Source organism: Papio anubis, chromosome 1 (assembly GCF_008728515.1).
Source record: "Papio anubis isolate 15944 chromosome 1, Panubis1.0, whole genome shotgun sequence".
NCBI classification, from domain to species: Eukaryota; Metazoa; Chordata; class Mammalia; order Primates; family Cercopithecidae; genus Papio; species Papio anubis.
In genome coordinates, this window is record NC_044976.1 from 160486451 (window position 1) to 160511910 (window position 25460).

At 50.0% G+C, this 25460-nt stretch overlaps 1 protein-coding gene across 1 annotated transcript in view; it reads right to left on the reverse strand.

Moving 5' to 3' along the window:
* PKP1 (plakophilin 1) overlaps nt 1–24825 on the reverse strand; it is a 49841-nt gene extending 25016 nt beyond the window's left edge. The window contains exons 1-2 of the mRNA XM_003893322.4: nt 20942–24825; nt 10800–10903 (exon numbers count right to left, since the gene is read on the reverse strand). Of these exons, the coding sequence (XP_003893371.2) occupies nt 10800–10903; nt 20942–21143 (306 nt within the window). The 5' untranslated portion in view covers nt 21144–24825. The remainder of the gene's footprint in view (nt 1–10799; nt 10904–20941) is intronic.
* Between the last annotated feature and the right edge of the window lie 635 nt (nt 24826–25460).

Here is a 25460-nt window from a genome sequence, read left to right on the forward strand (position 1 = left end):
CAGAAAACTTTAGGCTGGTCCAAGGCCACACAGCTAAGATGGGGCAGACCCTAAGCCAGGACTCAGGTCTTTGGTGTCTCTTACAGTGATTATCCTCCAGCCACTCTGCTACCAGAGTCTGGTGACACAAACAAAGTCTACAGGGCAAAAAGTTTCTGTAGCTAAGGGGCCCTCTACAGAAATTCTAGCATCTCTGGCCAGTTGCTGGCCCCGACTCCTGGAAGACCCCATCCCCAGTGGTTCTAGACACAGGAGGTGCCAGCCCTTCTTCTTTGAGCCAACTGTGGGAGGTTCTTGAAGACATTTAAGAAGTGTGTAGTTACTTAGCCATGTGTCACAATTCTAATGCCCAAAGACCTGGGCTGGAAGACCATCTGTGCCAAGGGATGCCATGCCTGTGGCAAGGAGATCTTGTGGTCATGACAACTGTTCTGTCCTGGCCAGGACAGTGAGAATGAAGGTGCAGTGAGTAATGGGAATGTGACTGTTTGGTTCCTCTCCAGTCACCCTTTGCTCTAAACGCACCACTGAGTACACACAATTGGGGCTGAGAAAACAGGGACTTGTGTTAAAGCTGGTACCTGAAGCTGAGTCCTGGATCTTCTGGAACTCGTCCAGTCTTGCTGAGCTTCTGGTGTGGTCAGGAAGGAGGAAGAAGGAGGGAAGGGTCCCTGGCTACCCCTGAGCACCCCAACTCTGCTCCCAGCACTGTGGGACCTCCTGAGAGCTGATTAGGACCCCAGGTAGATATGAAAGAAGCTTGGGGACTTCCTGGGGGCCCTCTCCAGGTTGGCCACAGAAGGCAATTCTTCCACAGGGCTCAGCACCCAGCAAGCCCTGGTAAGTCCAGAGAACTGTAGGTGCTCAGTCAGAAACATCCACCTTAAATATGCCAATTAAAAAAGTGTTCAGCCAGGCGTGGGGCTGGTCACCTTGGTGAGGGGAGAAGGCTCTACTTCATGGCTCTTCTCTTCGGGCCTCAGCTCTCCTACCTTGCCTGCTTTGGGAAAATTATCCTGAGCCATTAGCATATGACCTGGAATCTCCCCCAAGTGCTGGCCACGCACTACTGGTGGCTGTGGGGTGACTCCAGGGAAGTCAAGGACACAGCAATAACTAACATTGAAACTCATAGAAAGGACTTCTTTTTGCCATTTTGATTACCACAAGGAGAAAGTCTAGATGGGTGTCAATATGTTTCTTTTTTTTTTTTTTTTTTTGAGACGGAGTCTCACTGTGTCACCCAGGCTGGAGTGCAGTGGCGCGATCTCTCAATATGTTTCTTTAATATTTGCCAACCTTCCTTTTTAAGCAAAAACAAAACCAAACAAACAAAAACAAACAAAAATTTTTCTGCCAGATAAAAGTACCTAGCTAGAATTAAATAATGTTATGTTTTTATTCTATTTATTATAATTGATTACCGAAGTTGTGGTTAGTCTTCATTTGTGGCAAAAGATACCGGTTTCTGTCATTTGGGTGAGTGATATAAAGTTTCCTTTCAAAATAAATACATTGGAATAGCTGGGTATGGTGGCACATGCCTGTAGTTTCAGCTACTTGGAAGTCTGAGGCGGGAGGATTGCTTGAACCCAGGAGTCAAGACCAGGCTGGGCAACATAGTGAGACCCCGTCTCTAAAATAAATGCATGAATAAATAAACAAATACACTGGAACTGATAAGTAATTCTTTAAATTTTAAGTAATTACTTTAAGTAAATAATAGTTGGTATGATTTTGCAAAAATTGTGACAGCAGAACGCAAATGACAGAGGTCTGGGAAACATGATTGCTCGTAGTGGCAAAAATACCGTGATGTGACAGTGTGACCAGGAGCCCTGAATCAGGAGTCAGGAGACTATGCTCTGGTCTTCTCCCCTGCCTAGCTGTGCAGCCTCAGGCCGTCATCTCACCTCTCTGAACCTCAGTTTTCCCAACTACAGCATGCCCTGTAAGGCTTCTTCTGAAGGAAGGCAGTTCGGCAGTCTGCGATTCACCCCTTGCTAAAGTCACAAGCAGCCTCCTTCCCAGCCTGTCTTCATCCCCTTCCAGGCCTCGCCCTTGGGCGCCCTGTGGGGGCGGGAGGGGAGGGGCTCCGGGTCTAGAGCTACTTTTCTCCCCACCTGTGTCTCTACAGATCCCCTGTCCCCTCCCCGTGCCTGAGCTGATTTTGTTTTCAGCTGAGTTTGCTCTCCTGGGGCAGGCAGGCCTCCGTAGAGACATGCCAGGGCCCTGGGGGAGAAAGCAGAGCCTCACCCTTGCAAAGGGTAGGGACGGCTCTTCCACCCGCTTGGGAAATTCTGCTGCATTTGTCTCGCTGAGCCTAGTGACAAAAGGAAAACTCTCGAACCAGAAAAAAGGCACCAGAAGATCCCCCCAGGACTGTATTTTGATGACTTAATCCCATGCCCTGCTTGCTGGCTTCGAAACTTGGCCAGCAGGAGGGGCTTGGCCCACTTCTCCCCCTGCCCTTCTAGGTCCCTCCCTCCTCTTGCTCTTCATACCCCCCTCAAAGTCCACTGGGGTCCAGACTCAGTTCTGCCAGATTGATCTGTGAGGTCACAGGCAAGCCCCTGCACTTTTCTGTGGTTTGATTTCCCTGCAAAGAAAATGAGAATAACAAAGCCTGGTCCACCTACTGAGCTCACAAAGACTGAAGGATCAAGTCAGGAGGTGAAAACACAAGCAGTTTGTACAAGTTCAAAATGCTTCAATAATTCAAGGGATTATTAAATAACTGGGTGCTGCGGGTTGGAGCACTTCCCCCTTGAGAGCTGACTGAGAACACAGCACAGCTGAAACAGCCTTGAAAGCCACCACCTGTGGCTCATCCGGAACCCAAGACCCCCTCCCCAGATGTCCAAGACTCAGAACCTAAGCTGGGGAAGCAAGGCTTGGAGGTCACCTGGTCCCACGCCTTCAATGACAGATGAGGAAACTGAGGCCTGGAGAGGTTTAAGTTAGTGTATGCTGCAAAATTTAGCTTTTAATTATATCTTCTTACGCTGTTGTTTTGTCTGTCATTTGTTTTCCACTATAATGTAAGGACTTTAAAGACTTGTTGGTTGAGTAGAGTAGTTTTTGTCAGGGCCAAAAAACAAAAAAACAAAACAAAACAAAAAGCCCAAAATGAAACTCCACCAATTTCTGCTGGAGCAAAATAAAAAAGTTTAGAATTATCCTTGATTCTTCAAATCTTCTCTCTAAAGTTTCATATTAGGGGAGAAGGAGAGAGAGCAACAGCCAACTCATCCAGAAGCTTCCTTCTCTGGAGAAGACAGAATTCCATCCTCTGTGGCCAGGGAATTGTCTGCCTCACAATATCTCATCAGAATGGAGGAAATCGAGCCCCAGGCCCATCCAAGCATAAGTGTTCCCAGCCTAGCCATCAACTCAGAGCTCCACACAACATGAATGGAAATGATTGAGGAAGACTTGTTGATTAGTGAAGCTAAAGGAAGAAGAACTGGCTTCTGTTGTCTCTGGGGAGAGTGGAGGTCCTTCCTGCAGACATCCTGAGAAGGACCCACTGCTGACTGCATCCTGGGCTGCCAAAGCTTGGTGCTCCCCACTTGCTAAGCAGCTGCCACACTGAGTCCCTTGGCAGTGACGAGTCTCCCTGCACATCCTGACCAAAATGCCCTGGCCTGCCCTCTCCACTCCGCTACAAGGATCCACACTGTCAGGACAGTGACTGTTGGGAGTCTGCCCTCTCTTGGGTCAGGTGCTCCTCCCTGGGGCAGGAGGCTGGAGGGGCCAGCATGCTCACTCAGCCCCTAGGAACATTGTTGTGAGGTTGTGATGAAGGCCTGGGAGGCTTACGAGACCTTGGGAGCTGGCAACGTGAAACCAGTTGCCCTCCTTGGGAGGATGCCTATTCTTTGTGAACAGTCAGCAAGCTACTCCCAGACTGCAGCCCAGACCTAGGGGCATTCCTGCTCTGCCCTCCATCCTGTCTGCTAAGGGCAGCCCTCTCTCCTTTCACACTCAGTTCAAAGCTCAGCTCCTCTAGGAGCCGATCCCGACTTCCTGCACCTGGAGCTTGCCCTTGGAGGACACCACTTGAATTTGTTCACTGGAACCGTGTCCTCCTCCCTTTGCAAGCCCATGCTGCTGACATGGGGCCATTCTCTGACTTCTCTCCCCAAAAGAGCAACACAGAAGCCAGACATCAGAGTTACAAAGAGGTGGTCTGAGCCACCATCTAGTCTTGCTGATGATAAGCCTGAGGTCCAGCAGAAGAGGAGTCCCCGACACAGTCACGGGGAACCAGCCCTCAGACCAGTGTTTCTTCCTTTTCTCCACATTCTCTCTGGACTCTAAAGGAGCCTCGCTGGCTTGCCCAGTCCTCAGTCAGGAGGCAGAGCCTCAACTCACCTGCCATGGAGGGGAGAGCAAGCCCAGAAAGGAAGCTCCCCGAGCTCAGCCCAACCCTAAAGGCAACAGAAGCTTCTTACGGGAAGCAGAGCCACTCTGATGGACTGTGGCTTGGAAAGGAGGGCCCCTCCCAAGGAGTACCCAGACGCCAACGTTTGCCATAGGCTTCTCTTTCAGTTTAATACAAGGAGTGTCCCAGTGGCAGCAGTGTGTCTGTGAAAGCACACGGCGTGCTCTTTCCACACGGAGAGGTGGCCCTAGAGCCAGCCCGCCCGCTCCTGCTCACTCACCTCCATTTTCTCTCAGAGGCACATTCTGTCCCTTGGCAAGTAGGATCATTGCCTCTTCTTGTTGGGGTGAGAGCCTGGGGCCCTTCTAGGACCCTCCTATCTCCCAGGGCTGGGTGGGGGTGAGTCACAAGCTGGCAGCGGGGACACTGAGTTGGCAAACACATCAATTGCTCCCTCTTGGAGCAGGATCCGTACCTGCCTGGGAGTAGGAGGCTGTGGTCTACTCTCAGTCCCTCACCTGAACTTTTCAAGAAAAGACGAGAGGGCCGGCAGGCACTGCCGAGGGAACCCAGCTCACACACCTGGAAAGCGGCATTTGGAGCTGAGACGCATGGTTTGGAAAGAGGGAGTTGGGTCTAAGTCAGGGTAGTTACTCAGCAGAGGTACTTGTTGTGCCTCAGTTTCCCTGTCTGTGAAGCTAAAGTAAATGAAGTCCTACCATCTCTCCATCCTGTTGCAAGGGCTAATTAACTGCTGTATTCCTGGTGCCTGGAATGCTCAGATGAAAGCAAGGAGGAAATTAAGAAGCTTTTATGCATCTGTAGGCTTGAAGCAAAAATCTGGGCTGGAGGAATTAACACTGCCTCTGACCCTGGAGGGACCACCACACAGGCTTTAGCTATGGGGCCCGGTAGCTACTCAGAGTCAGCTCTCAAGCCACATGCATCCCTAAGTGAGTCCTTGGCTATGATTTAGTCCAATTGCCTTGCTCCATAGTTGAGAAAGCCAAGGTCTAGAGAGGTGAAGGCCACTCCAGATCCCTCAGTTTGTAGCAGCCCAGCTGAGACTGGAATCCATGCCTCCCACTGCTGATGTGGTACATCACATCCCTAAACCTCATACTGCTCTTTGAGATAGGAATTTTCACCCATTTCCGAGATAAGCAAGCTGGGGTTCAGCTAGATTAAGAACTTGACTAGAGTCACACAGCTAGTTAAGGAGCAGACTTCACTAAGAGTCACACAGCTAGTGAAGTTCCTGGCCAAAGTCCAGGGTCAGGTGCTCCTCCACACTAGGCTGTCTCTAGGCATGGCCTCTGTTGCCTGTGGATTGGTAAGGACAGTCTGTTTCTGCTGCTGCTAGGGTAGGAGTCCTGCCGTGTTTCTCCCTGGCAGCCCCTCTGCAGTACCTGGCCCATGGCTCTGCCCTTGTGGACACTGGATTAGCATGGCTGTGACTGAGGGTGAACCACCAACCTGGGGAGCACTGTGCTTGGCTTCCCCATCCCCTACTGGAGTGTGATGCAACCCCAGTCCTCCCATCTGTAACAGAGGCTTCATCCACATTTCTTCAGGTCTAGGGTGGCCAAGATCAGTTCTCCTTAGGGTAAGGGTCCCTAGTACATTGTCCACAAGATTCTGTCACAATGGGATCGTCAAACACAGACATATCAGTTAGGCAAGTACAACTGAGAAGAAGCTGGGAGAAAGATTTGCTGGTAAGTCCTGGGTTAAAGTGGAGAAATGGGGTCAATGAATAGGACAATGCCAAGACAAAGGCAGAATTCTCCCTTGTTATATTCTGGGAATTCTCACTTTCAGGCATGCCAGGCTGGATTTAACTGAGTGATTCAATGTGGCAGTCACCGTGGTCACCCTGTTCCAGACCTCCCGCTGGTGATGCCTGAATGGTTTTCCTCTCTACTGATTAGATCCTGAGCAGGGTGGTACAGTGCAATCCACTACCTAAGAACTTTTTACTTGGTAGGACTCCCAGAAGAACTGAATGCTCAGGGTACACTTCTTGATTTGAAAATAAGTAAACCCTTTGGAGCTGAAGATGATAGACAAAAGGATTGTCATCTTAATCCAGAACCATTCCCTGGAAATCAAAATTGTCCACACGCCTCAGCTTCATTGAGGACAAACCCATGTGATCAAGGTCTATTTTCAGCTTTGGAGTAGAAGGGCTGTACCTTTCCATGGCTCCAGCTCTCTATTCCTTGCATCCTGGTCTTTGCTGACCCAGAGGAAGATATTCAAGGGACATATTACAAGGACAACTAAGATGGGACAAAAATCCTCCTTTTCCCACCAGAAATGCTGCAGCCTAAAGTAATTCTGCTGCTGCTGGGTCCCCAGCCTAGGAGAGGAGCACGTAAAGGAGTGTTGTTTCTATTACAGGAATGAGTGGGGAGACATCGTGATGGAGGGTTGCCAGATTTAACAAATAGATAGACAGGGCACGTAGTTATATTTGAATTTTACATAGACAACAAATAATTTCTAAGTTAAGGCATGTCCCAATTATTGTATTTGGTTGTATTTTATCTGGTAACCCGGCCCGGAAACCCATTAATGCTTATAGCCAAGTGAACCCAGCTTAAGTCTAGCAAGGGAAAAACAGAGCCTCTCTCCTGCCTCTTTTGAGCTAGGCTGACTCCCCATGGGGAGAGTAGGCCTGGCTGGAGGGGATGGGAAGGGAGGAAATGAAGGGACTCAGACTCATGAGTGTCTTGCAGATCCCTAAATTTTAGCATTTAGTGTTTAGTTGTAATGTTCAAATATTGAGATTGTGGAAACCCGCAGAATGGCAGTCATAAGAAGTGCAAATGTCTGGGGTAATGAAAACAAACTCCACTAGGTTAGGAGTTAGGAGGTCAGAGATCTAGTCTGCTGTGCCAGTAACCAGCTGTGTTGCCTTCAAGGAGTAATTTCTCCTCTCTGGGCCTGCATTTCCTCAACTGAAAAATGCAAACAGTGTTGGGCTCTAATATTTCACAGGTCTGGTGCTGAGAATCAGAACAGCATAACTGAGTATGCAGCTGGGAAATCAGGCAGCAAGGCTAAAACCTGCCCCATCTTTTGCTCCATCTCACCATCTGCTTCCTCTCCCTGAGGTCTGTGGGACTCTGAGGTTCCAACGTTGTCCTTCAGCAGATCCTTCTGCCTGAAGGAGGAGGAGGCTGGCGTGGCCAGCAGAGAGCAGGACATGGACTGGGCCAATGACTTTCTTTTGAGCAGTCTTTTATTTTCCTTAAGCCCCTAGATGCTTTTTGTGTGTCACACTATCTTTGTTCCAAGTTTTATTTTATTATAAGAAAGCCTCTCTACATTCCATTTGTGAAGTGAATAATCATAAATTAAAAATAGTATGATTATTATTTTTTAATTACAAGGCTATTATTGATACAGACTATGAGGTAAAACTATAAGGTAGGACCATTGCTTTTTAAACATTTTTAGAACCTTCTTTTTGGAATTGCCTACAGATCCTTTACATATTTAAATGAGATATGTACAGGAGGTGACAAAGCTTTGCTATTTGAGGATGGTTTGATATTTAGAACTAGAGTCAGATCTGAGGAGTGAGGTGCTCCAAGTGAGTAGTATTGTTTCTGGTCAAACCCAGGTCATGACAATAAATAAATGAGACTGGTTTTCTTATCTGGCTCCTGAAATGATGCTGAAGACAGTTCTGAAATTTTAGGGGTTCTAGAAACATTCTGAGCAATGGCAGTATTGGTGTCATGCTCCAGTACAGAAACTAATGCCTTTATCCTATTTGTCTGTTGACCTCTGTGCTTCTAACTTGACTGCAAGTTCATTGAGGGCAAAGTCAGATGCTTTTCAACTGTGTTTCTGTAGCGTGCCTCACTCACTGCTGTGCCTCAGCAATTGCTCAATACAAGTTGGCTGACCAAGTGAATATAAAGTATCTGCAGCAAATGATCCTTCATCAGCTCTCAGAAGGTCCTGAAAATATGCTGATGATGCTTGTACAGACAAACTACACCCTCCTCCCCACCCTCCATGCCTTCTGCCACCATATTGGTTTCACCAGAGGGGAGGAATAACATCATCCTGTGCCAGTTGTACCATCCATGGGAAAATCCCACAGACATAGGATTATCTCATGCTGCAGATCTCTATTGCCTTTTCTCCTGCTCTCCTTCTCCCTATGTCTGGACCCCATTTGGTTTTGCCCAGGTTTCATCTGATTATATGTCTGGCTCCAGTATCAATTATTCCACTTCCTCCCTACTTGGCCTCCTCCCTCTGCCAAATCTTCATGTGTGCTCAGCTCTTCCCTCTTCCCATAGCCTCTCCTGAACTGAGAGGAGATGGGACGTGCCTCAGCAGCTACCCTGCCATGAGTCATGTCTGCAGTCCTGCCAGCGAAGGAGCAAGGAGGGTTGGGTCTTAGGGTGCGGAAAAGGAAAGAGATTTTCACTGGTTGTCAGAAAATGGGCACAGGGTGGGGTGGGGACAGTTTGGGAGCATTAAAAGCTAGTGAGATGACTGAGGACTGAGTTAATTAACCAGAAGTGAAATGTTCAACGTGGGCCAAATGAAGATTTTCTTTCTTTCTTTCTTTTTTTTTTTTTAGAAATACCTTCCCGGATTACACATTTCCATGGTTACATTACCCATTTGATAATACTTCACAGTTAATGTCATCTGATATCAACCTGTGAGTGAAGTAGACACATGAGTATCATCATTCCCTTTTTATGGATGAGAAAACTGAGGTCCAGAAAAATTAAACTATCTAAAGTCATAGAGCCAGAGAGAGGCAGAAGTAGGACTAGAACCTAAGCCTCCTAAGCTCTGATCGGGTAACGTCATTTAAGTAAAGACATGTACCATCTGTACTGTCAGCATAATCATCCATTCTGGCTGCTGGTGCAGTGATCTGCCTTCCTTGGGTTTCATCTAATCCCTTTATGCTGCATTCCTAAGCCATTTTCTCAATTTGGTCATCACCCTTTGTGTCAAAGCCTTTTTATTCACATCTATGCTTGATGGGTTCAGTCTGCTGGGTTTATTTTGCACTAAGAGTGTCATTTGCCATCAAGAATCAGGAAAAAAGTGAGGGAAGTAAATTCGCAGCGCTCCTAGTTAATTGTCCCCTTTCATCCTCAAGCTGTAATATGTAAGAAAGACATAGGCTCCAAGATTAGCCCCAAAAAGAACTCAGGAATGGAAGAATCAAGCACATGACAAAAGAACACCAAACTCATAAACTCCCCACCCTCTCCTCTCCCTAGGACCCAGGACCTTTGACAATCAATCAGGAGTGATATCTGTGAGGTGTCTGTGTCTTAAAGCAAATGCTGCTGAATCCTAAGGCCCCACCAAGACAAAGCCCCAGATTCCCACAGAAAAACAGCCTTTATTCCCCATCTGACAATGTCTTGAGGGCCTTACAAAAGAATTCCCAAGAATAATGCAGGCTAATGTTGCATTAGCGAAAGTAAATGAAAATCATAGAATCTGGAGGCTAGGAGAAACCTTGGGTGCCATCTAGCCCAATACCCCTGATTTTAGAGCAGCAGAAAATTCCTACACTGGCTGGTATGGTTGTATCCTGAGCATCTACTGCAGTGCTTGTCACAGAATTAGGTCTTAATAAATATTTGTTCAGTGAATGGATAGAAGTATAGTGGATTGAGATCACTTAGAAAGCAGACAGAGTCAGGATTACAGGATCTAAAATAACCTCTATCCATGTTAATTTAACAAATAATCTTAAGAATTATTGTAATCTTTTTTCATGTACGTTAGTTCATTTAATCCTGAAAATAACCGCTCGAAGTACTTTGTTATATCCACTTTCCATGTGAAGAAGCTGAGTCCCAAAGTTTGAAGTAACTTGCCCAAAGCCACATGCTCAGTGAGTAGCAGAGTTAAAATCTGAACCCAAATGTGTCTGGGTTGTCAGGCAGGCTCCACTCTAGCATGCAGCGTCATATGCAGGAGTCAATGCAGTGGACATGTTCTCTTGGATCTTTGACCATAAGCATAGAATGAAGAGAGATGACCCTTCAGGATTTTCCTAGAAATGTCTAAACTGGTCCATCAATAGACCTCAAGAATGCAAGCAAACATTTCCCAAATCCATGATCAAATCAGACCTACTAGGAAATGGACGTTTTTTAAAATGTCTTTTTAAAATGCTTTTCCCAAAATGTTCTCATTTGAGACATTCAAAAATGTCCAGTCAGCCCAAACGAGAACCACCTATGAAACAATGGCCAAGTCAACAGACCTAGTCAGAGTTATGAGCCTCAATTCACGGACCAAAGCCTACATCACTCTTTTTAGCAACTGGTGCAGGTTTTCTCCACTATAAATCCCAAACCGTCCCTACAAGTACTCCAGGTCTTTTAGGATGGAAGCAGTTCCTTACCGGATATCCCCATGAGCCATTCCCTGCCTGGAACTTGGAGTAGTAGCTGCTCCTGCTGGTGGTCCCATAGTTGTAATTGTCAGCCAAGCCATCATACATGGAACCTAGAGGAGAAAGAAGGGGATTAGGACAGGGATGGCCATGATCTTCATCCACCCCTCTTCCTCAGGGCATCATTTCTGCATCCAGGTCCACTATGCCCATGGAGGAGACCAGGTCTGAGCTCCTGGAGGACAAGGTGGAGACTGTCATCTCCATCTATCTCCACATCCTCCGCAGCCAAGACCAAGAGAAGGGCTACCACAGACTCCCGCAAGGACAGCTCTAAAACTCTCATCTGTCCCCTTCCTGGGAGCCCAGTGGCTCTGCTGCTGCTTGGGTAGGTTAACACCTACAGGTCAGGACTTGGTCTGGAGGGCCTTGGAGCATGGCCATTCCAGTCCAGGGAATCATCACTCCATGTTCCACAAGGATAAGATTCCCACTCGGGGGAGACAGGCAGGATCCCAACATTCCCAGTCCAGCAGCAACAGCTGATTAAAGACTGATTCGGGGGAGGACTCTGGATTCAAATCTCAGCCCAGCCCCTACCAGTGACCAGACAAACTTCCTCCCCTTCTTTCACCTCCAACATACTCTGGTTGGTGATGGGGGAGCGGCGATCAACCTCAAAGGTCCAGTGAGGATTAATTAATGTTTTCGGAGTGCTTGGAGACCCACAAATGACAGGCTCCGCAGGAGGACAGAGTGTCATTAGAGTTATTAGTGGCAAAGTGGCTTTGCATCACAGAAAACAGAACTGAATTTGGGGCTCCTAGTGGGGCCACCCCATCTTCTCCCTTTCACTGGCCAGCAAGGAGACCCTATGGGACAGCGTCGACTCTGCACAAGCTGGTCTGTTCACTGTCCTGCTGTCCTTGAAATATGGCCAATGGTGACAGGCTTACCACTTTACTCACATCTCCCTCCATGCTGAACCTGCTTTCCCTCCTCGGCCACTACCTTCTAATCTTGCTTGTCTCTTGAAGCCAAGCTCAAGACCTCACCCACTCCAGGAAGCCCTTTCTGACCAGCTCTGCACAAGGCAATCTCTCCTGCCTCTAAACACATACTGTCCTGCTCTTGATAGCCCAGGTCTCATTCTGCCCTGCGTCTCATTCCCTCAACTATACTGGGAGCTCTACGAGGAGTAAGCCATGGCTCCGTGGCCTGCCCTACACTCTTGTTAAGTGATGGCCTTGGGGGATGAAGGCGAGTGGGATCCAGTGAGAGCCTCCTAAGAGGGATATGCACTCCTTTTCTCTAAAGCGATGGTCAGATTCCCCCATCAGAAACCCTGTCTAGGGGTAACAGAGTTGGGCAGTGATCTCACCTGGCCAAGTTAGCTACTCCCCATCTGCCACACCCACTTAGGCTCCCCAGCCATTGCCTGGGGGAGCAGGGCTGGAATATCTGAGCTGGGAGTAGAGGGAATAGCCACGGGGCAGCTTTGGAATGAGGCAGGGATCCCCACCCGGTGCCACCTCCCCTGTCCAGGGCCAGGTAACCACCCATAGCCCACAGCAGAGGGTGCTGCCGGATTCCCATGACCCCTCCATCATGACCATTAGGGGTCTCGAGCTCTGGCAGACACAGCTTGCCCTGGGGCCTAGCGGTATTGATATTGGTCCTGGTTCTGGTGCTGGGCAAGTCATCTGCTCTCTCTGAGCCTCAGTGTCCTCTTTTGTCAAAAGAGAGGGTTGGCCTCTTACATCCCATAGGCCCCGTACAGTTCCAGTGTTCTGTGGTTGTGTGATGACAGTGACACATGGCTGACTGCATTCGGAGGAGCCAACTCCTCCTCTCCAGAGATACAGCTCAGCTTATGAGGAAGAAGGGCAGACATCAAAGGCCACACTACCGCCTCATTTGCCACCTGCCTCAGAGTCCTCTGAGAGGCCTCCCCTATACCCCAGGCCCAGCCCTGACTCCAGAAGGCCCATCCGCCTTTGAGTGACATCCTGGGACTCTGCCGTGTGGCGCATTGAACCTCTGGCTTCCTCCAAGCTCTGGTGGAGTGCACACAGCTCTTCCTCCACCTTTCCCCAGCAACTGCTCCTCTGGCAAGACTGTCCTTATCAGGAAGAGGCTGGAGGTAATCTCGTGGGCTCAGTCACTCAGGACTGGTGCTCCCAGGGAAGGGAGCTGCAGCCAGGCACACTCACAGTCAGGACCCTAGGTGGCCAACTGCCAGGTCTTGTCTGCCTTCCTTCCACCCAGCCCGCTTCAATCATTCTTCCAAGGTTTGATACGATAGAGTTCACTTGGCTCCGGCCCTGTGAGCAGGTATTTCTCACTAAAGGTCAGGTGTGGGTCAGCCAGCTGCTTCTGGATGGAAAATTTGGGGTGGTGACAGACAGAACTCTATGGAGCACTGAGGAGGCCTCCTGCTATGAGAAGGAGCCCCAGGGGTCTTGCACTAGGGCCTCCTTGCCCGTCTTCTGGGAGAGAACCTGTCAGCATAACACTGCTGTCCTCCTGGGTCATCAGATGAACGATCTTCTCCCACCACACCCTGCACCTGCCTGCCTCCCTCTCATACACTCCTCTCTGTGTGAAGGTAGAGGCCTCGCTGCCATGGAGGTGGCAGTGGACACACAGACACATGGAGGGAGAGGCCAGAATGCCCTACAGTTCCCAAAGCCAGTCCCTGTGTCCATTGTGAATGCTGGTAAAGGCAGGTGTGACTGTCACTCACTTGTGGTTGGGCCAAGGCCTGCAGGCCCTTCCAGGCAGTTCCTGAAGGTGTCTCCTAAGACCTTTCTGTAGTTGGGGTCTGCTTGGCTCTGGTGAGAATGAGGGTAACATCACACCTGCCTACACTGCTAATCTGGCAGAAGGTGACAGTATTTGGGGCGGAGGTGGTGAGAGAGGGGAGGAATCCATAGTTGTCACACACCTGAAATCACAGCTCGCAGTGTGCCAGATAACCAAGGAGTACTGGGGGCAGGTGTGCTCTGTCTGCAGGAGCGCTGTTCCCACAACAAAAGTGATTTTCTGTGCTCTTGACCCTGGGGTGTCTGGCTGGTAAGCAATGCCCCCTAAAAGTCAAGTTCAACAGCAAGAGCGTGGGCTTCTAATGAATGTAATGGTGCTAGCTCACTCTTCCACTTGGTCCCCAATGTCTCTAGAACGCACTTCTAGGAAGCCTTTCCTGATGAATGACACCTACTCCCATCTCCATCTCACACCCATACCAGTCTCCACCACCATGTACTTCGGATGCTCTCTGAAGTGCGAACCATGTCTCTTCTTTCCTTGGGACCTTGAGCTCAGGGCACTGCCACAGCTGGGTCCGGGCCTGACTGGCCTGAACTGGCTCTTTGTGTCAATGACCTCTTCTCTCTTGCCCAACCCTTGTGGTGAACGTGCTCTGATGCCTGGTGCTTAGAGGCTCAGAATGGGGTCAGGCTCTCCTCCCACTCAAAGAGGTTCCTGGTGAGTGGGGTAAACCAGGAAGAGAGGAGGGCTGCTGTAGCTCTCAAATACCCAAGGCCACCTCCTTGAGGAGGAATCTTAGTTCCTGGGGAATGGGGGAGGGGCTAGTTCCCAGCTCACCCCACAGAATCACTCCTACCCTCCAGATAAGCATCTGCTTTCCCCCTCTTCTCCCCAGATGGGCGCACCATGAGCAGGGATGTGGTGGCTTCTCGGTGACACTGACAGTGTGCCCAACCTGCGTGTCATCCTCAGGAAGCATCTGCCCACCCACAGAACCCCAGGGTCAAGGAGCAAGTGCCTCAGCATCTACCATTTTCTCAGGTATACAAGCAACACAACCTGCTCTGTCCACGTAGCTTGTCTGATTTTACGTCCCTGTTTTAGGGTGTAAAACCATCTCAGAAAATCTACCGCTCGGGTCACCAGTGTCCTGGCACACTGCTTCCCTTTGGTGCCTTAGACAACGACGGGCTGATTCTCTCATGTGTCATTGGTGCAACTCAAGCTCTCTCACCTACAAAACCTTTGAAAATGGAGGCGGCTCGCTCTTTAGGATGAGTGGAAATCTCTCTCCAGTAGGGACAGGCATGCCTTTGCAGGGATGACTCATCCTCTTCCACCTCCAAGCTTTCAAATAGGTCACACTTACTGCACCTGAAACATTCTTTCTCTTCTTCTCCAACCCTCCCCCTGCATTCAAAACCTTGCACAAAAATCACCTTCCCCTAAAGATGACCCCACCCAGCTCTGAGCACTCCAAACCTGCCAGGATAACCACGTCAGTGCTCAATCCAGTGGCTGACTCTGCACTGGCTTGTGGGTTCCTTGGAGTGTAGCTTCTGTACACTGTGTGTGTGTGTGTGTGTGTGCGCGCACTCCTCCCAGAAGGTAGGGCCTGGGTCTCCCCAGCCAAGCTGGGAGCTCCCTGAAGCAAGGAATCTTCACCTTTGGTAGATCCACACTCCACACCCCTAATCCCAGAACATCAGCCTTCCTGACCAAGAGGCTGCCCTGCAAACAGAGGTCATCAGGAAACCCACTTTCTCCATTCTCTTTCTCCTCAAATCCTTCTTCTTTGTCACAGGGCAAGCTGCTCAGAACAGATCCTTGCTGACTCTGTCTCCCTTAAGGCTGATGCTTCTTCTAGCATATTTTACATGTGAATAAAGCCCACTTGTCCTTCAGCACGAAAAGCTTGAGAAAGGAAGCTCATTTTCTTTTAGTCTTGAAAATGCCTTTACTTCACCCTCTGAAAGCTCTTTCACCTGTGGTGCCCAGAAAAGCTAGGCCCACAGCAGCAGGAATTTAGATGAGATAACAAGAACTGCCAGGAAGCTACTGCTGAGACAATATCCTCAGAGGTGTTTCGGAGTGGGCAGGAGTGGACTGTGTCTGCAGGATGGTTCTAGCTCCTGGAGGGAGGACTGGCCAGCCAGCCTCCTGCCCTCTCTGCTGGGCTGCTGGGAGCACCATGACCAGGCCTCCCCCAACTCGGCAGCTTCTAGGAAGGAGATGGGGAGGGCAAGGAGTTCAGCACAGCCTCACCGGGCACTTTTGTGTGGCTCTTGGCCTTTTCCTGGGTGTACATACTGAACAGAAATGCTGAAACAAACTGGGTTGCTGTGGCCTGTGTTCTCTCTTCTCCCTCTGCAGCCCATGTGACTCCCTCAGGCTCTGCTGGGGCACATTCAGACCTGGCTCTGCCACAATCCTGCTGCTCTTTCGGCAGATCTGTTCATGGCCACCACCAAGCCTGAGGACTGGGCAGAACGTGGGAACATCCTGTGGGGACAGGACGGGTGCAAGGGGGCCGGGTGGTGAGTTAGAGTGGGCAAGGGTCGATGGGTTCAGATGGGGTTCAGAGTAAAAGGCTCTTGCCAGCAACTACTACATTAGGTGTGCGTGCGTGTGTGTGTGTGTGTGTGCGTGTATGAGAGACAGACATGGGTGTATGTCACTGTATAGGGGTGATCGCCCATGCTGGATCTATGTGAGTGAAGGACAGGGACTGGAACAGTGGTTCTCCAACTTGGCTACACATCAGAATCACCTGGGAGTTTTTGAAGCCCTGATGCCTGTGTCATCTTCATACTCACTAAGTCAGAATCTCTGGGGGTGGGACTCAGGCATTCGCGTTGTTTTAAACTTCCAGGTGATTCCAATATGTAGCCAAGTTTGAGAAGAGTGGATGAGAAGACTTTTTAATATGTTAGGATGTTTACAAGAGAGACACGATGAGTGGCATGCCTTGAGGGGAAGAGCTTTTTGGCAGTACAGCTGCTGGCGGTCTGGGCAAATGGTTTGCAGAGCTAGAGAGTTATAAAATCTATTTCCAAAGACTGTTACCATTGCAAAGCACTTTGGAGATGATCTAATCCAACCTCTGACAGCTGCAGAGATCCAAAGAGAGGCAGCGACTTGTCCAAGATCGCACACCAGGCAGTGGTAGATGCCAGGCTGGGCTCCTGACACAGCACAGCTGCAAGGACACACGTGTACACACACACGTAACGTATGTGTGTGCATGTTACGTGCGAGTACGTGTGTGCATGTGTGGGTGTGTGGATTCATGTGTGGGGTGTATTGTGTATACATGCGTATATGCATGTGTGATGTATGTGTGTACACATGTGTGTGCACGTGTCCAGCGTATGCCTAGAAGGGACTTCACATGAAGATATCTAACATTCCTCCATTTTATTTTGTTCAAACATTACACATCTTCTAAGGGTCACACCCGATCGCAGAAGCGATTCTCAGATTTCTAAACCTAGAACAATTGGCACATTGATACTTACAATGATATGGGGTGGGGGGAGGAATTTGTACTTTTAAAAAATCTCTGCCAAGGAGCTGGATCCAGAGAAACAGCATTTGCTGTGAAACACCCTAGAATACCCAGCATTTTTGCATGTGTTGTAACAGGCCAACGGAAATTCTGGCTAAAACTCCAACTTCAAGCCAAGGTACATTGTAAAGAAACAAGAATTGGTTCATTTGAAGTTTAATTAGTATGTTTCGCCAATGGAGCAAGCTAAAGCACACATAGCCATTACCATCTGCAATCTCAGCTTCGGTCCCAAGAAAACAACCCCAGAAGTGATGTCTATGGTCAGGAAAAGAAACTTTCAAGAGACTCTAATGAGCAGAACATTCACTCAGGCAGAGGCTCATGCTGAGACACGGTCAAACACAAATACAAAAAGCCATCAAAGTGGGGGCTCCTGAGGCAAGCTCCTTCACTGTGCAGGCTACGGAGTTGGTGCAAGCGTGCCCCCCTCTCCCCTGACGAGGGCTGAATAGACACAGGAACCATAGAAAGGGAGCAGACACCTCCCCTGGCCCAACATCACCTCCGGCCCCTATCTCTGATCAGAGAGAAATAGAGGCTTAGCAATTTTAGATGGGAAACAGTACTTCCGTGAAGAAGGGAGAAAGAGAATTTCAGGCCAAAGGCTGAAATAAAAAATCATGGATGGCTAAGCAGGCAGTGAGACAAAGCAGGCAATGGTGCTGGTATTGCTAGGACTTCCCTGGAAGGAGACATGACAGGTGAAAGGAAGTTCCTTTCACTGAACTGGGTATGATCTGTGTTCGCAGTGGTGGGGGAGCACTTGGGTTAGGGCAAATGAGATTCAGGTTCAGCTCTAGGAAGAGATTCCAAGTGAAGTTATAAAGATCTGGAAGGTGGGTAAGTGTTTCCTTCCCCATCCTCAGGGAGGTCGTTTCCCTAGCAAACATCTTTTGCTGGGTGGTGACATCCCCCTCAGTTTCCCCTTGCCTCCCACACAGTCTGGGAAGAAAAGGATGCCAGACACCCTGAGGCACACAGGGACAGCCTGAAAACACAGGGGAGCAATACTTCAGGGGCAGTTCAAGATGGGTAGGCAGGTTAAGGGCAATCTCCTTCTGCAAGGTCTCCAGGCCACAGAGGCCACCTTCTTCCTGCCTGGGACCTTCATGACCAGGGCGAGGTGACTGTCTAATCTGCAGCACTTCAGGGAGGGCACGAGTGCGACAGGCATTTGGTGACAGGCTCCAGGGGCCCTTCATCCAGCCCTCAGTGGCTCAATACTCCCTCAGTGACAAGAAAGAAAAGAGCCCTAGTGGAAAGGAACTGAGAAGCCACTTCTATCACAGGACCAAGGATGGCTGGTCCTGACTGTCCTTCCTGGGGTACAAGGAGCAGTGGCTACTCTTCCAGGCAACCTGTAGGGTGTGGCTGGCCCTTCTTAACTCGGGGAACTTTGGATGGGATTCAAGGGGCTCAAGAAGACCCTAGGCGAACTGACTCTGCTCTTGGAAGAGACTAAAAGAGAATTTGAATCTGTCCAGGGGGCGAGGGAAAATGTCTGGGCATGGTCCTTCCACAGCCACTAGCTCTTTCCATTCCAGGAACCAAGGCAGGCTCCTGACAGGTAAACCAGCATGAGAAAGAGGGAGCAGAGTGAGTAGAGGTGGCCGCAGAGCAAATAGGGGACGCTTGGGCGTTTCTGATGGAGAGGACAAGGAAATCTGATGAAAACTAAGCCAGCTAAACCAGAAACACCAGCTCCAAGTGACCAAACCGCCTCTTCCAGCAAGGATGCCTGTGGGGAAACCAGCCTCCTTTAGGAACCTCCGCAGAGTCTGAGGGTAGAGGGGACACGCCCACAGGGCCAGACCTTGGAGTTTCTGGAGAGGTAGCCATCAGCATCAACCCTCCCCTGAATGAAGCCCCCTGAAGGACCTTGGGAGGAAAAACAAAGAGGGAACAAAGGAGACCTTATCAGATAGAGGTTCCCCACAAAGACCAAGCCCAGAAAGTATACTTCAGGCTGACAGACACTCAGCCGATATCCTGATAGGTGGGAGGAAGAAGGGGTCCTTGGGGCACCCAGGGCCATTTGAGTTTTCTGGAGTTGTGAGCCAAGAGCTCAGGCTGGGATGGAGTGGAAGTGGGAAGGGGACAGCCAAGTCTTGGGCAGAGAGGAGAGTAGGTTGAGCAGTGCCCTGGGCTATAGCCAGAAATGGGGCACTTTGTTCTTCCAAACCTACTTCTAAAGAGGCTAGGAGGCACCTACCAATGCACCAAATAAAAGGGAAGGAGGCATGTGCTCTGGAGGCGGCATGACCTTGAGTGGAAATGTGAGGAGAGGAGCCCAGGGCTCAGACAAAGGCAAAGAGCACAGAGCAGCAAAGGCCTTTAGGTCTGGGGCCCAGGAAGTCATCTGCCCGCCATTTTCCTTCCTTCGGCTCTACGTGTGGCCACTCAGGAATGGGGGCTAGGGAGTGGGTGGGGGGACAGAAGTCAGAGGTAGAAAGTGTGAGGTAGGGGTGTGTGTGTGTGTGTGTGTGTGTGTGTGTGTGTGTGGTGGGAGAATGGCCAAGGCTGGTTTCTTTTGTCTCCTTCCACCTTATTACCGCCCCCACCCCCCAAGGCCTGTCTTAATAAATAAGTCTTGGTTTACCTGTACTGGTTAGTGGTGGGTAAAGTCTTTATTAGTATTTTACTAAATTTAGCTAAATAAAATAAGTAAATAAATAAACAAGGGGAATCTTTGCTCACTTGTGTGTAATTCTTACCAGGTATCCTTTGTATTAAAGCATCTGTTTGGTCTATAAGCTCTCCCCTGTCAGGTACTGCCCCTTCCTCCTTGAGTTTCGCGGGTGCTGCCCCTTTCTCCCCGGCTTCCCCAGTCATGGGATCTGGCCTCTCAGAAGCTGGAGGAGGGGGTGCCAGGCCCGGGATCCAGCTTGGAAAAGTTCCCGTGAGGGCTCAGCTAGAGGTCTCCCTGGGGCCTAGGGGGATTTCCAACCTGCCACGCTCATTCCTTACTCTCCCCATGAGACACTTGTCTATCTAAGCTGGGTGGGGTAGAAAGAATTCAGTGGGAAAGAGGAGTTCTGCATTGGCTATTCGGGAAAGAAGGCATCCTGACCCCCTTCCCTGTTGTCAAGGGACCCACTGGCCCTGGGGCGGCCTTCCAACTAGGCTAGCCTCTTTCAGGAGGCTCCCAATAAAGTGCCCTGGAGTTCCAGGGCCTCCTCCCTGCTCCCTGTGCCACTTCCCCGTCCCGCAGCGACTCTCCTGAGCTGCACTCCTGTCTCAGCGACTCCCTCATGCCGCTCGCGGATACACACGCACACAGGGACTGGGGTTCCCCTTGGCCTGAACGCTGGGCATCGGCTGCCAGCTGAAGGCCAGGAGATCAAGCCCAGGAAGGTTGAAGGGTGGCCCACAACTGTTTGCGAGCGCGGGGACCATGGCCCCCAGGACAGCCAGGGTGAGACATGATGCAGGGCTGATCCCTAGAGCAGCACCCGAAAGAGAAAGCCGTCCAGACCCAGGGCTCAGGGACAGGAGAACCGCTCGCGGGGGATCCTCAGCCTCCTGGCACGCTGGGAGATACTGCCGGCTGTGTCCGGGTGAACCACCCATCCTTGCCCACTAGCGCGCCATCGAGCTCGTGGAGCTGTCGAGCCAGCCTCGGGTGGCTGTTCCATCTGCTCGGAACCGGCTAGGAGCTCGGCTGCTCGCATTCGGCGCGTAGACCCTGCATGGGGCCAGCCGCCCCTCGCCTCCCCGCACCCCCTGGGATGCTTGCGTCCCTTGGTCTCCGCCGCTGGGCCAGAGCGCTCTGAAAAGGGGCGCACGGACCACGCGGGGACCGAGCCTTTACCTCGATTGGAGTGGCTCAGGGTGGACGACTGGGAAGACTTGGACTTCTGCCGCTTGACGGTCATCATCACCTGCTCCTGCACGCGCTGTCTGCCAGACGTGCCTGTTTTCATCTTTTGGTCCGACGGCAAAGCCAAAGTGGAGTTGTCCTGGTCCTGGAAGCATTCGTACGCCAAGGCGGTCTTGAGCGGCGAGTGGTTCATGGTCGCGGGAGGCGGGAGGCGCGCGGCCGGGGCCTGGGAGAGCAGAGAGGCGAGGCGAGGTGCGGTGCAGCGGGCGGGCGGTAACGTGCTCTTCTCGCTCTCAGCAGCTCCCTACGGCCATAGAGTGCGTGGTCCGCGTGAGGGCTCCCGGCAGCTGCTCCTGGCGCTTCCACCCCGGTTCGTCCCTCTTTGGCAGTGGCGAGGCCCGCCCTCCGTCAGACAGGATATACCACCCCTGCCCTGCACCACCCACTCCACCTGGCCGCGCGCTGCTGCCGCTCAGACGCGGAGCTGCAGGGCACTGCTGCTGCGGAGCCAGCGCTCTTGGGGGCAGGGCTACGAGTCCCCCGTGTGGGACACTGGGCGCCTTCCTGCTCGCTCTTTTTTTCTCTCCTTTTCCTCTCCCCATGAGCAAGAAACGTCGCAAGCCTTGAGGCCCCAGGGAGACGCCCCTCTGTCCTGTTCTGCCGGCTCACTGAGAAAGCATGTGTTCAGCTCAGGAACCGAGGGAGACCTCTCTCTAGGAAAAAAGGAGTCTTTCTTGACCAGGCTGCCCGGGAGAGCCAGGCGTCCATCTCCCTCTGTACTGCGGTCATAGCAGGGACCAGCCCCGGCGGTGGAGGCTCCCGGGCTGATGGCAGAACCATAGCTCTTGCTCCAAAGGAGTGCTCCATCTTATGGGGGCAACCCAGTCTACTCCAAAGCAGTTTCCTCTGAAGCAAGTGGGGTAGGGGCAGGAAGGCCACATCAAGGAGCAGACTTGAGATATCAGACCACACAGTGGGTATGCCTTGGTGAAACTGGTGGATATTTGTTGTTCATGAGCATAGCCCGGTAAAACACCACGTGAAGAGCGGATCCTCTCTGAGACTCCACTATAGCCTCTGAAACAATGCCTGGCACAGGTAATATTAGGTACTCAATAAAAGATATTTTTAAATAGGTGAATACATGAATGCTAGTTAATTTAAGGTAAATTAAATCTAACTTGGATCCTAACCAGATCCTCACTGAAAAATCGAAAAGCTGCTTTATCCTGAAACTCCACTCTGGACTTACTATTTTGGGACCACTGTGTGCATTCCCCTATGCACACTCACACCCCTGGGGACACATGTGCAGTGAAGCTTCATTCATGTAGCATCCTCCTCAGGCATGGAGGGAGCCCACATCAGTGAATCTGGTGTGTAACAGGAACCGAGTGCTTTTTTTTTTTTTTAAGTATTTACTTTGATGGAAATCTTTCTAAAAAGTATCGCATTCTGCTTTGCCTCCTAAAGCAAACAACACTGAACATATTTGCTGTACTTCTTGATGCCCTGAGTTTCACATTCTGGACATCCATTACTGAACTGTATAGTCGTGCAGTCCAGTCAGCTTCTTAGTTTTGGGGCCTCCACCAGCTGTGTGACACTATCACAGCCGTCACTCTTGCTGTCATTTGAGGTTGCCGTTCACAGCTCACATGCTTTACTTTTAGTTTGCTCTTCTAATCTACGGAGGAAAGGGCAATCAAAAATCTATTCTTTTTGGGAATTTTATGTCGAGGAAGGATCAAGAAGACTGAATGACTGTCTCAGGGACCACATGAAGGTCACTCACGCACTTCCTGAGATGTGGGTGTTACATGCTGGGAGCAACTTTCCCAAGGAAGGTATTCCTAGTAGCAATTTCCAGAGCATAGTGTTGTAAAACAGACCGTAGTTTCTAATAGAAACAATTTTATTATTGAGGGTTCTGTTCCTAAGAACTTATCCTCAAGTAAACCAGAGATGTGACCAAAAATATGTCATAGATGTGTACAAAACACCTGTAGACCTCTATTATCATTTCATATTGTAAGATTCTGCTTCCAGCCATAGACCACCATGACTGGATAGAGCCTTGGACTTCATCCAGCCAAGCACCGCATTTCAGTGATGAGGAGAGGAGACAGTTTGCTTGCAATGCCCCAGTTAATTTGTGGCAAAGCCTGCATCCTAACCAGGCCTTGTGACTCCTGGCACAGTGTTCGTTCCACCACATCATCCAGCTTCCCTTATAAAAGTCCTATAAAATGGACATTAAAGTACAGTGCACACCGATTATATAAGGGCCCCAATGTACTATAAAGTATACACGGCAGCATATAAAAATACAATTCCATTGTATCACACATTTGGCCTATCTAAAACCTAATATGCTAGCCATAATAAATGTTAATTACATCTTTAAATAATGATAATTTTCCTATTCTAGGATACAGAAGGGCCCTGAAGGAGGGGATTAGAGTAGCTCATCTTCCTATAAAAGGCAAGTCTGTGGAAGCTGAACTGATTATCTTTAAAATAATTTTCAGGTATGAAGTTCAGTTTTTCTAGCTACTTCTCTACTATGTTAATAGACATTATTTTGACATATTGATAGCAATAGCCAACATTTACTATGCTCCTCCAAACACCATGCCTACCAACCAGGCATGATTCTGAGCCCTGTACATGAACCACATCATTTGAATCCTTACAATGACCTTATGAGGTGGGCACCATCACCCTTCTTTTTCAGATGAGGAAACTGAGGCTCCATGAGGCCACCCAGCTGGTAATGGGCAGAGACAAGGCAACCGCAATCCAGAGCTGGACACTCAGTGGTAGTGCCAGGCTGCCTTCTTGAGATTTCCCTGTGACAAGCAGATCCTTCTCTGGATGGGTCTTTTAACAGCATCTATTCCCATCACAGGGCATGAAAGTCAGGCCAACTGGGTTCCCAATCTAGTTGTGTCACTAACTAGCTTCATGTTAGACAAGTGCCTTCCTCTGTCCCTCGCACCAATCTGCAAAGAGGGGGTAAACTTAATGGCTCCTAAACTCCACTCTAGCCCTAACACTCTATAATTCTGATGTCAAATGTGGGAATTTGTAGGGCAGGACATCTTGAATCAGGCCCTTCGGACAGAAGAGGAGAGGAAAGGGCAGTCAGGTTACGCATTCTGGGCCACGGTGAGGGAGACATACTCAGGCTGGGAGGATTGGTTTGGGGCTCGGGTGTATGGTTTTGAGTCAGCAGGCCAACGCTATTTCCATCATCACTCTCTCTCTTCTGCCTGCCTGAGCCCCACCCTATGTGGGGCCTGTCTCAGAAATCAACCAGCAAGGACGCTAACACTCCTAAAGTGAAAAGTGAAGAAAAGATGGCAAGGAGGCACAGTCGCACGATCCCAGCTCTGAAATGGCATGCTTTCAGTTGACTGTCAGAACATATATTTAGATGGTAAAATTCTAATGGATATGGATTAATTTTGGCTTGGAAGGTGTTGGGGGTGATCAGGGGGAAGCTTCCTGAAAGAAGTTAATTTTGACTTGATTCTGAAATAAGATGAGTATATTTTTATCCTCAAAGGAGTGAGTATGAATGGGCTTCTAATTCTCTTTGCTGCCTGCCCTAGAGCATTAAGTGTGACCCAGATTTCACTTTCAACATTCCGGCTCCCAGACTTCACATCCTGTCATCTCTATGTTCATTAAAAAGTGAAATATGAGTTCATTTATTCAACAAGTATCTGCTATGTGGCAGACCCTGTCCCAGGTACCAAGGATACAATGGTGAGGAGGGCAAAGTTCCTGCTCTTATAGAACTTACTTTTTTTTGAGACAGAGGCTCACTCTGTCACTCTCGCTCTGTGCAGTGGTGCGATTTTGACTCACTGCAACCTCCGCCTCCCTGGTTCAAGCAATTCTCCTGCCTCAGTCTCCCAAGTAGCTGGGATTACAGGTGTGTACCACCATGCCAGGCTAATTTTTGTATTTTTAGTAGAGACAGGCTTTCACCGTGTTGATCAGGTTGGTCTCCAACTCTTGACCTCAGGTGATCCACCCACCTCGGCCTCCCAGAGTGCTGGAATTGCAGGCGTGAGCCACTGTGCCAGGCCTAGAGCTTATTTTCTACAGGAGAGAAGGAGAAGGTTGGGCCAGGGGTGGGTGGGAGCTGGCCCAAGGAAGGCTGAGAGGAGGTCTCTGGGGCTCCTGCGGCCTCTAAGAGTGTCTGGGCTGAATCTTCTCCCTCCTCAGTTTCCAGCCCTCCAGGTGAGGGGACCACCTCTAGCTGAGCCCCTCACTGATGCAAACACCCCAGGGGTGTGGAAGAGGTAGGTTTTCTTCCTGGATCCCTGGGCTCGCCGGGTGAACCCATCTTCTTCAGCCCAGTGCCTCTGCAACTGGACTTCCTGGACAGCGGCCATGGGACCAGCTCCCTGTTGTGAAAGTTTTTCTGGATGACATCCTTTGGCCAGTTAGCAGACTCCTCAATGGCTGCTCAACTCAGGAATCTTATAACATTCCC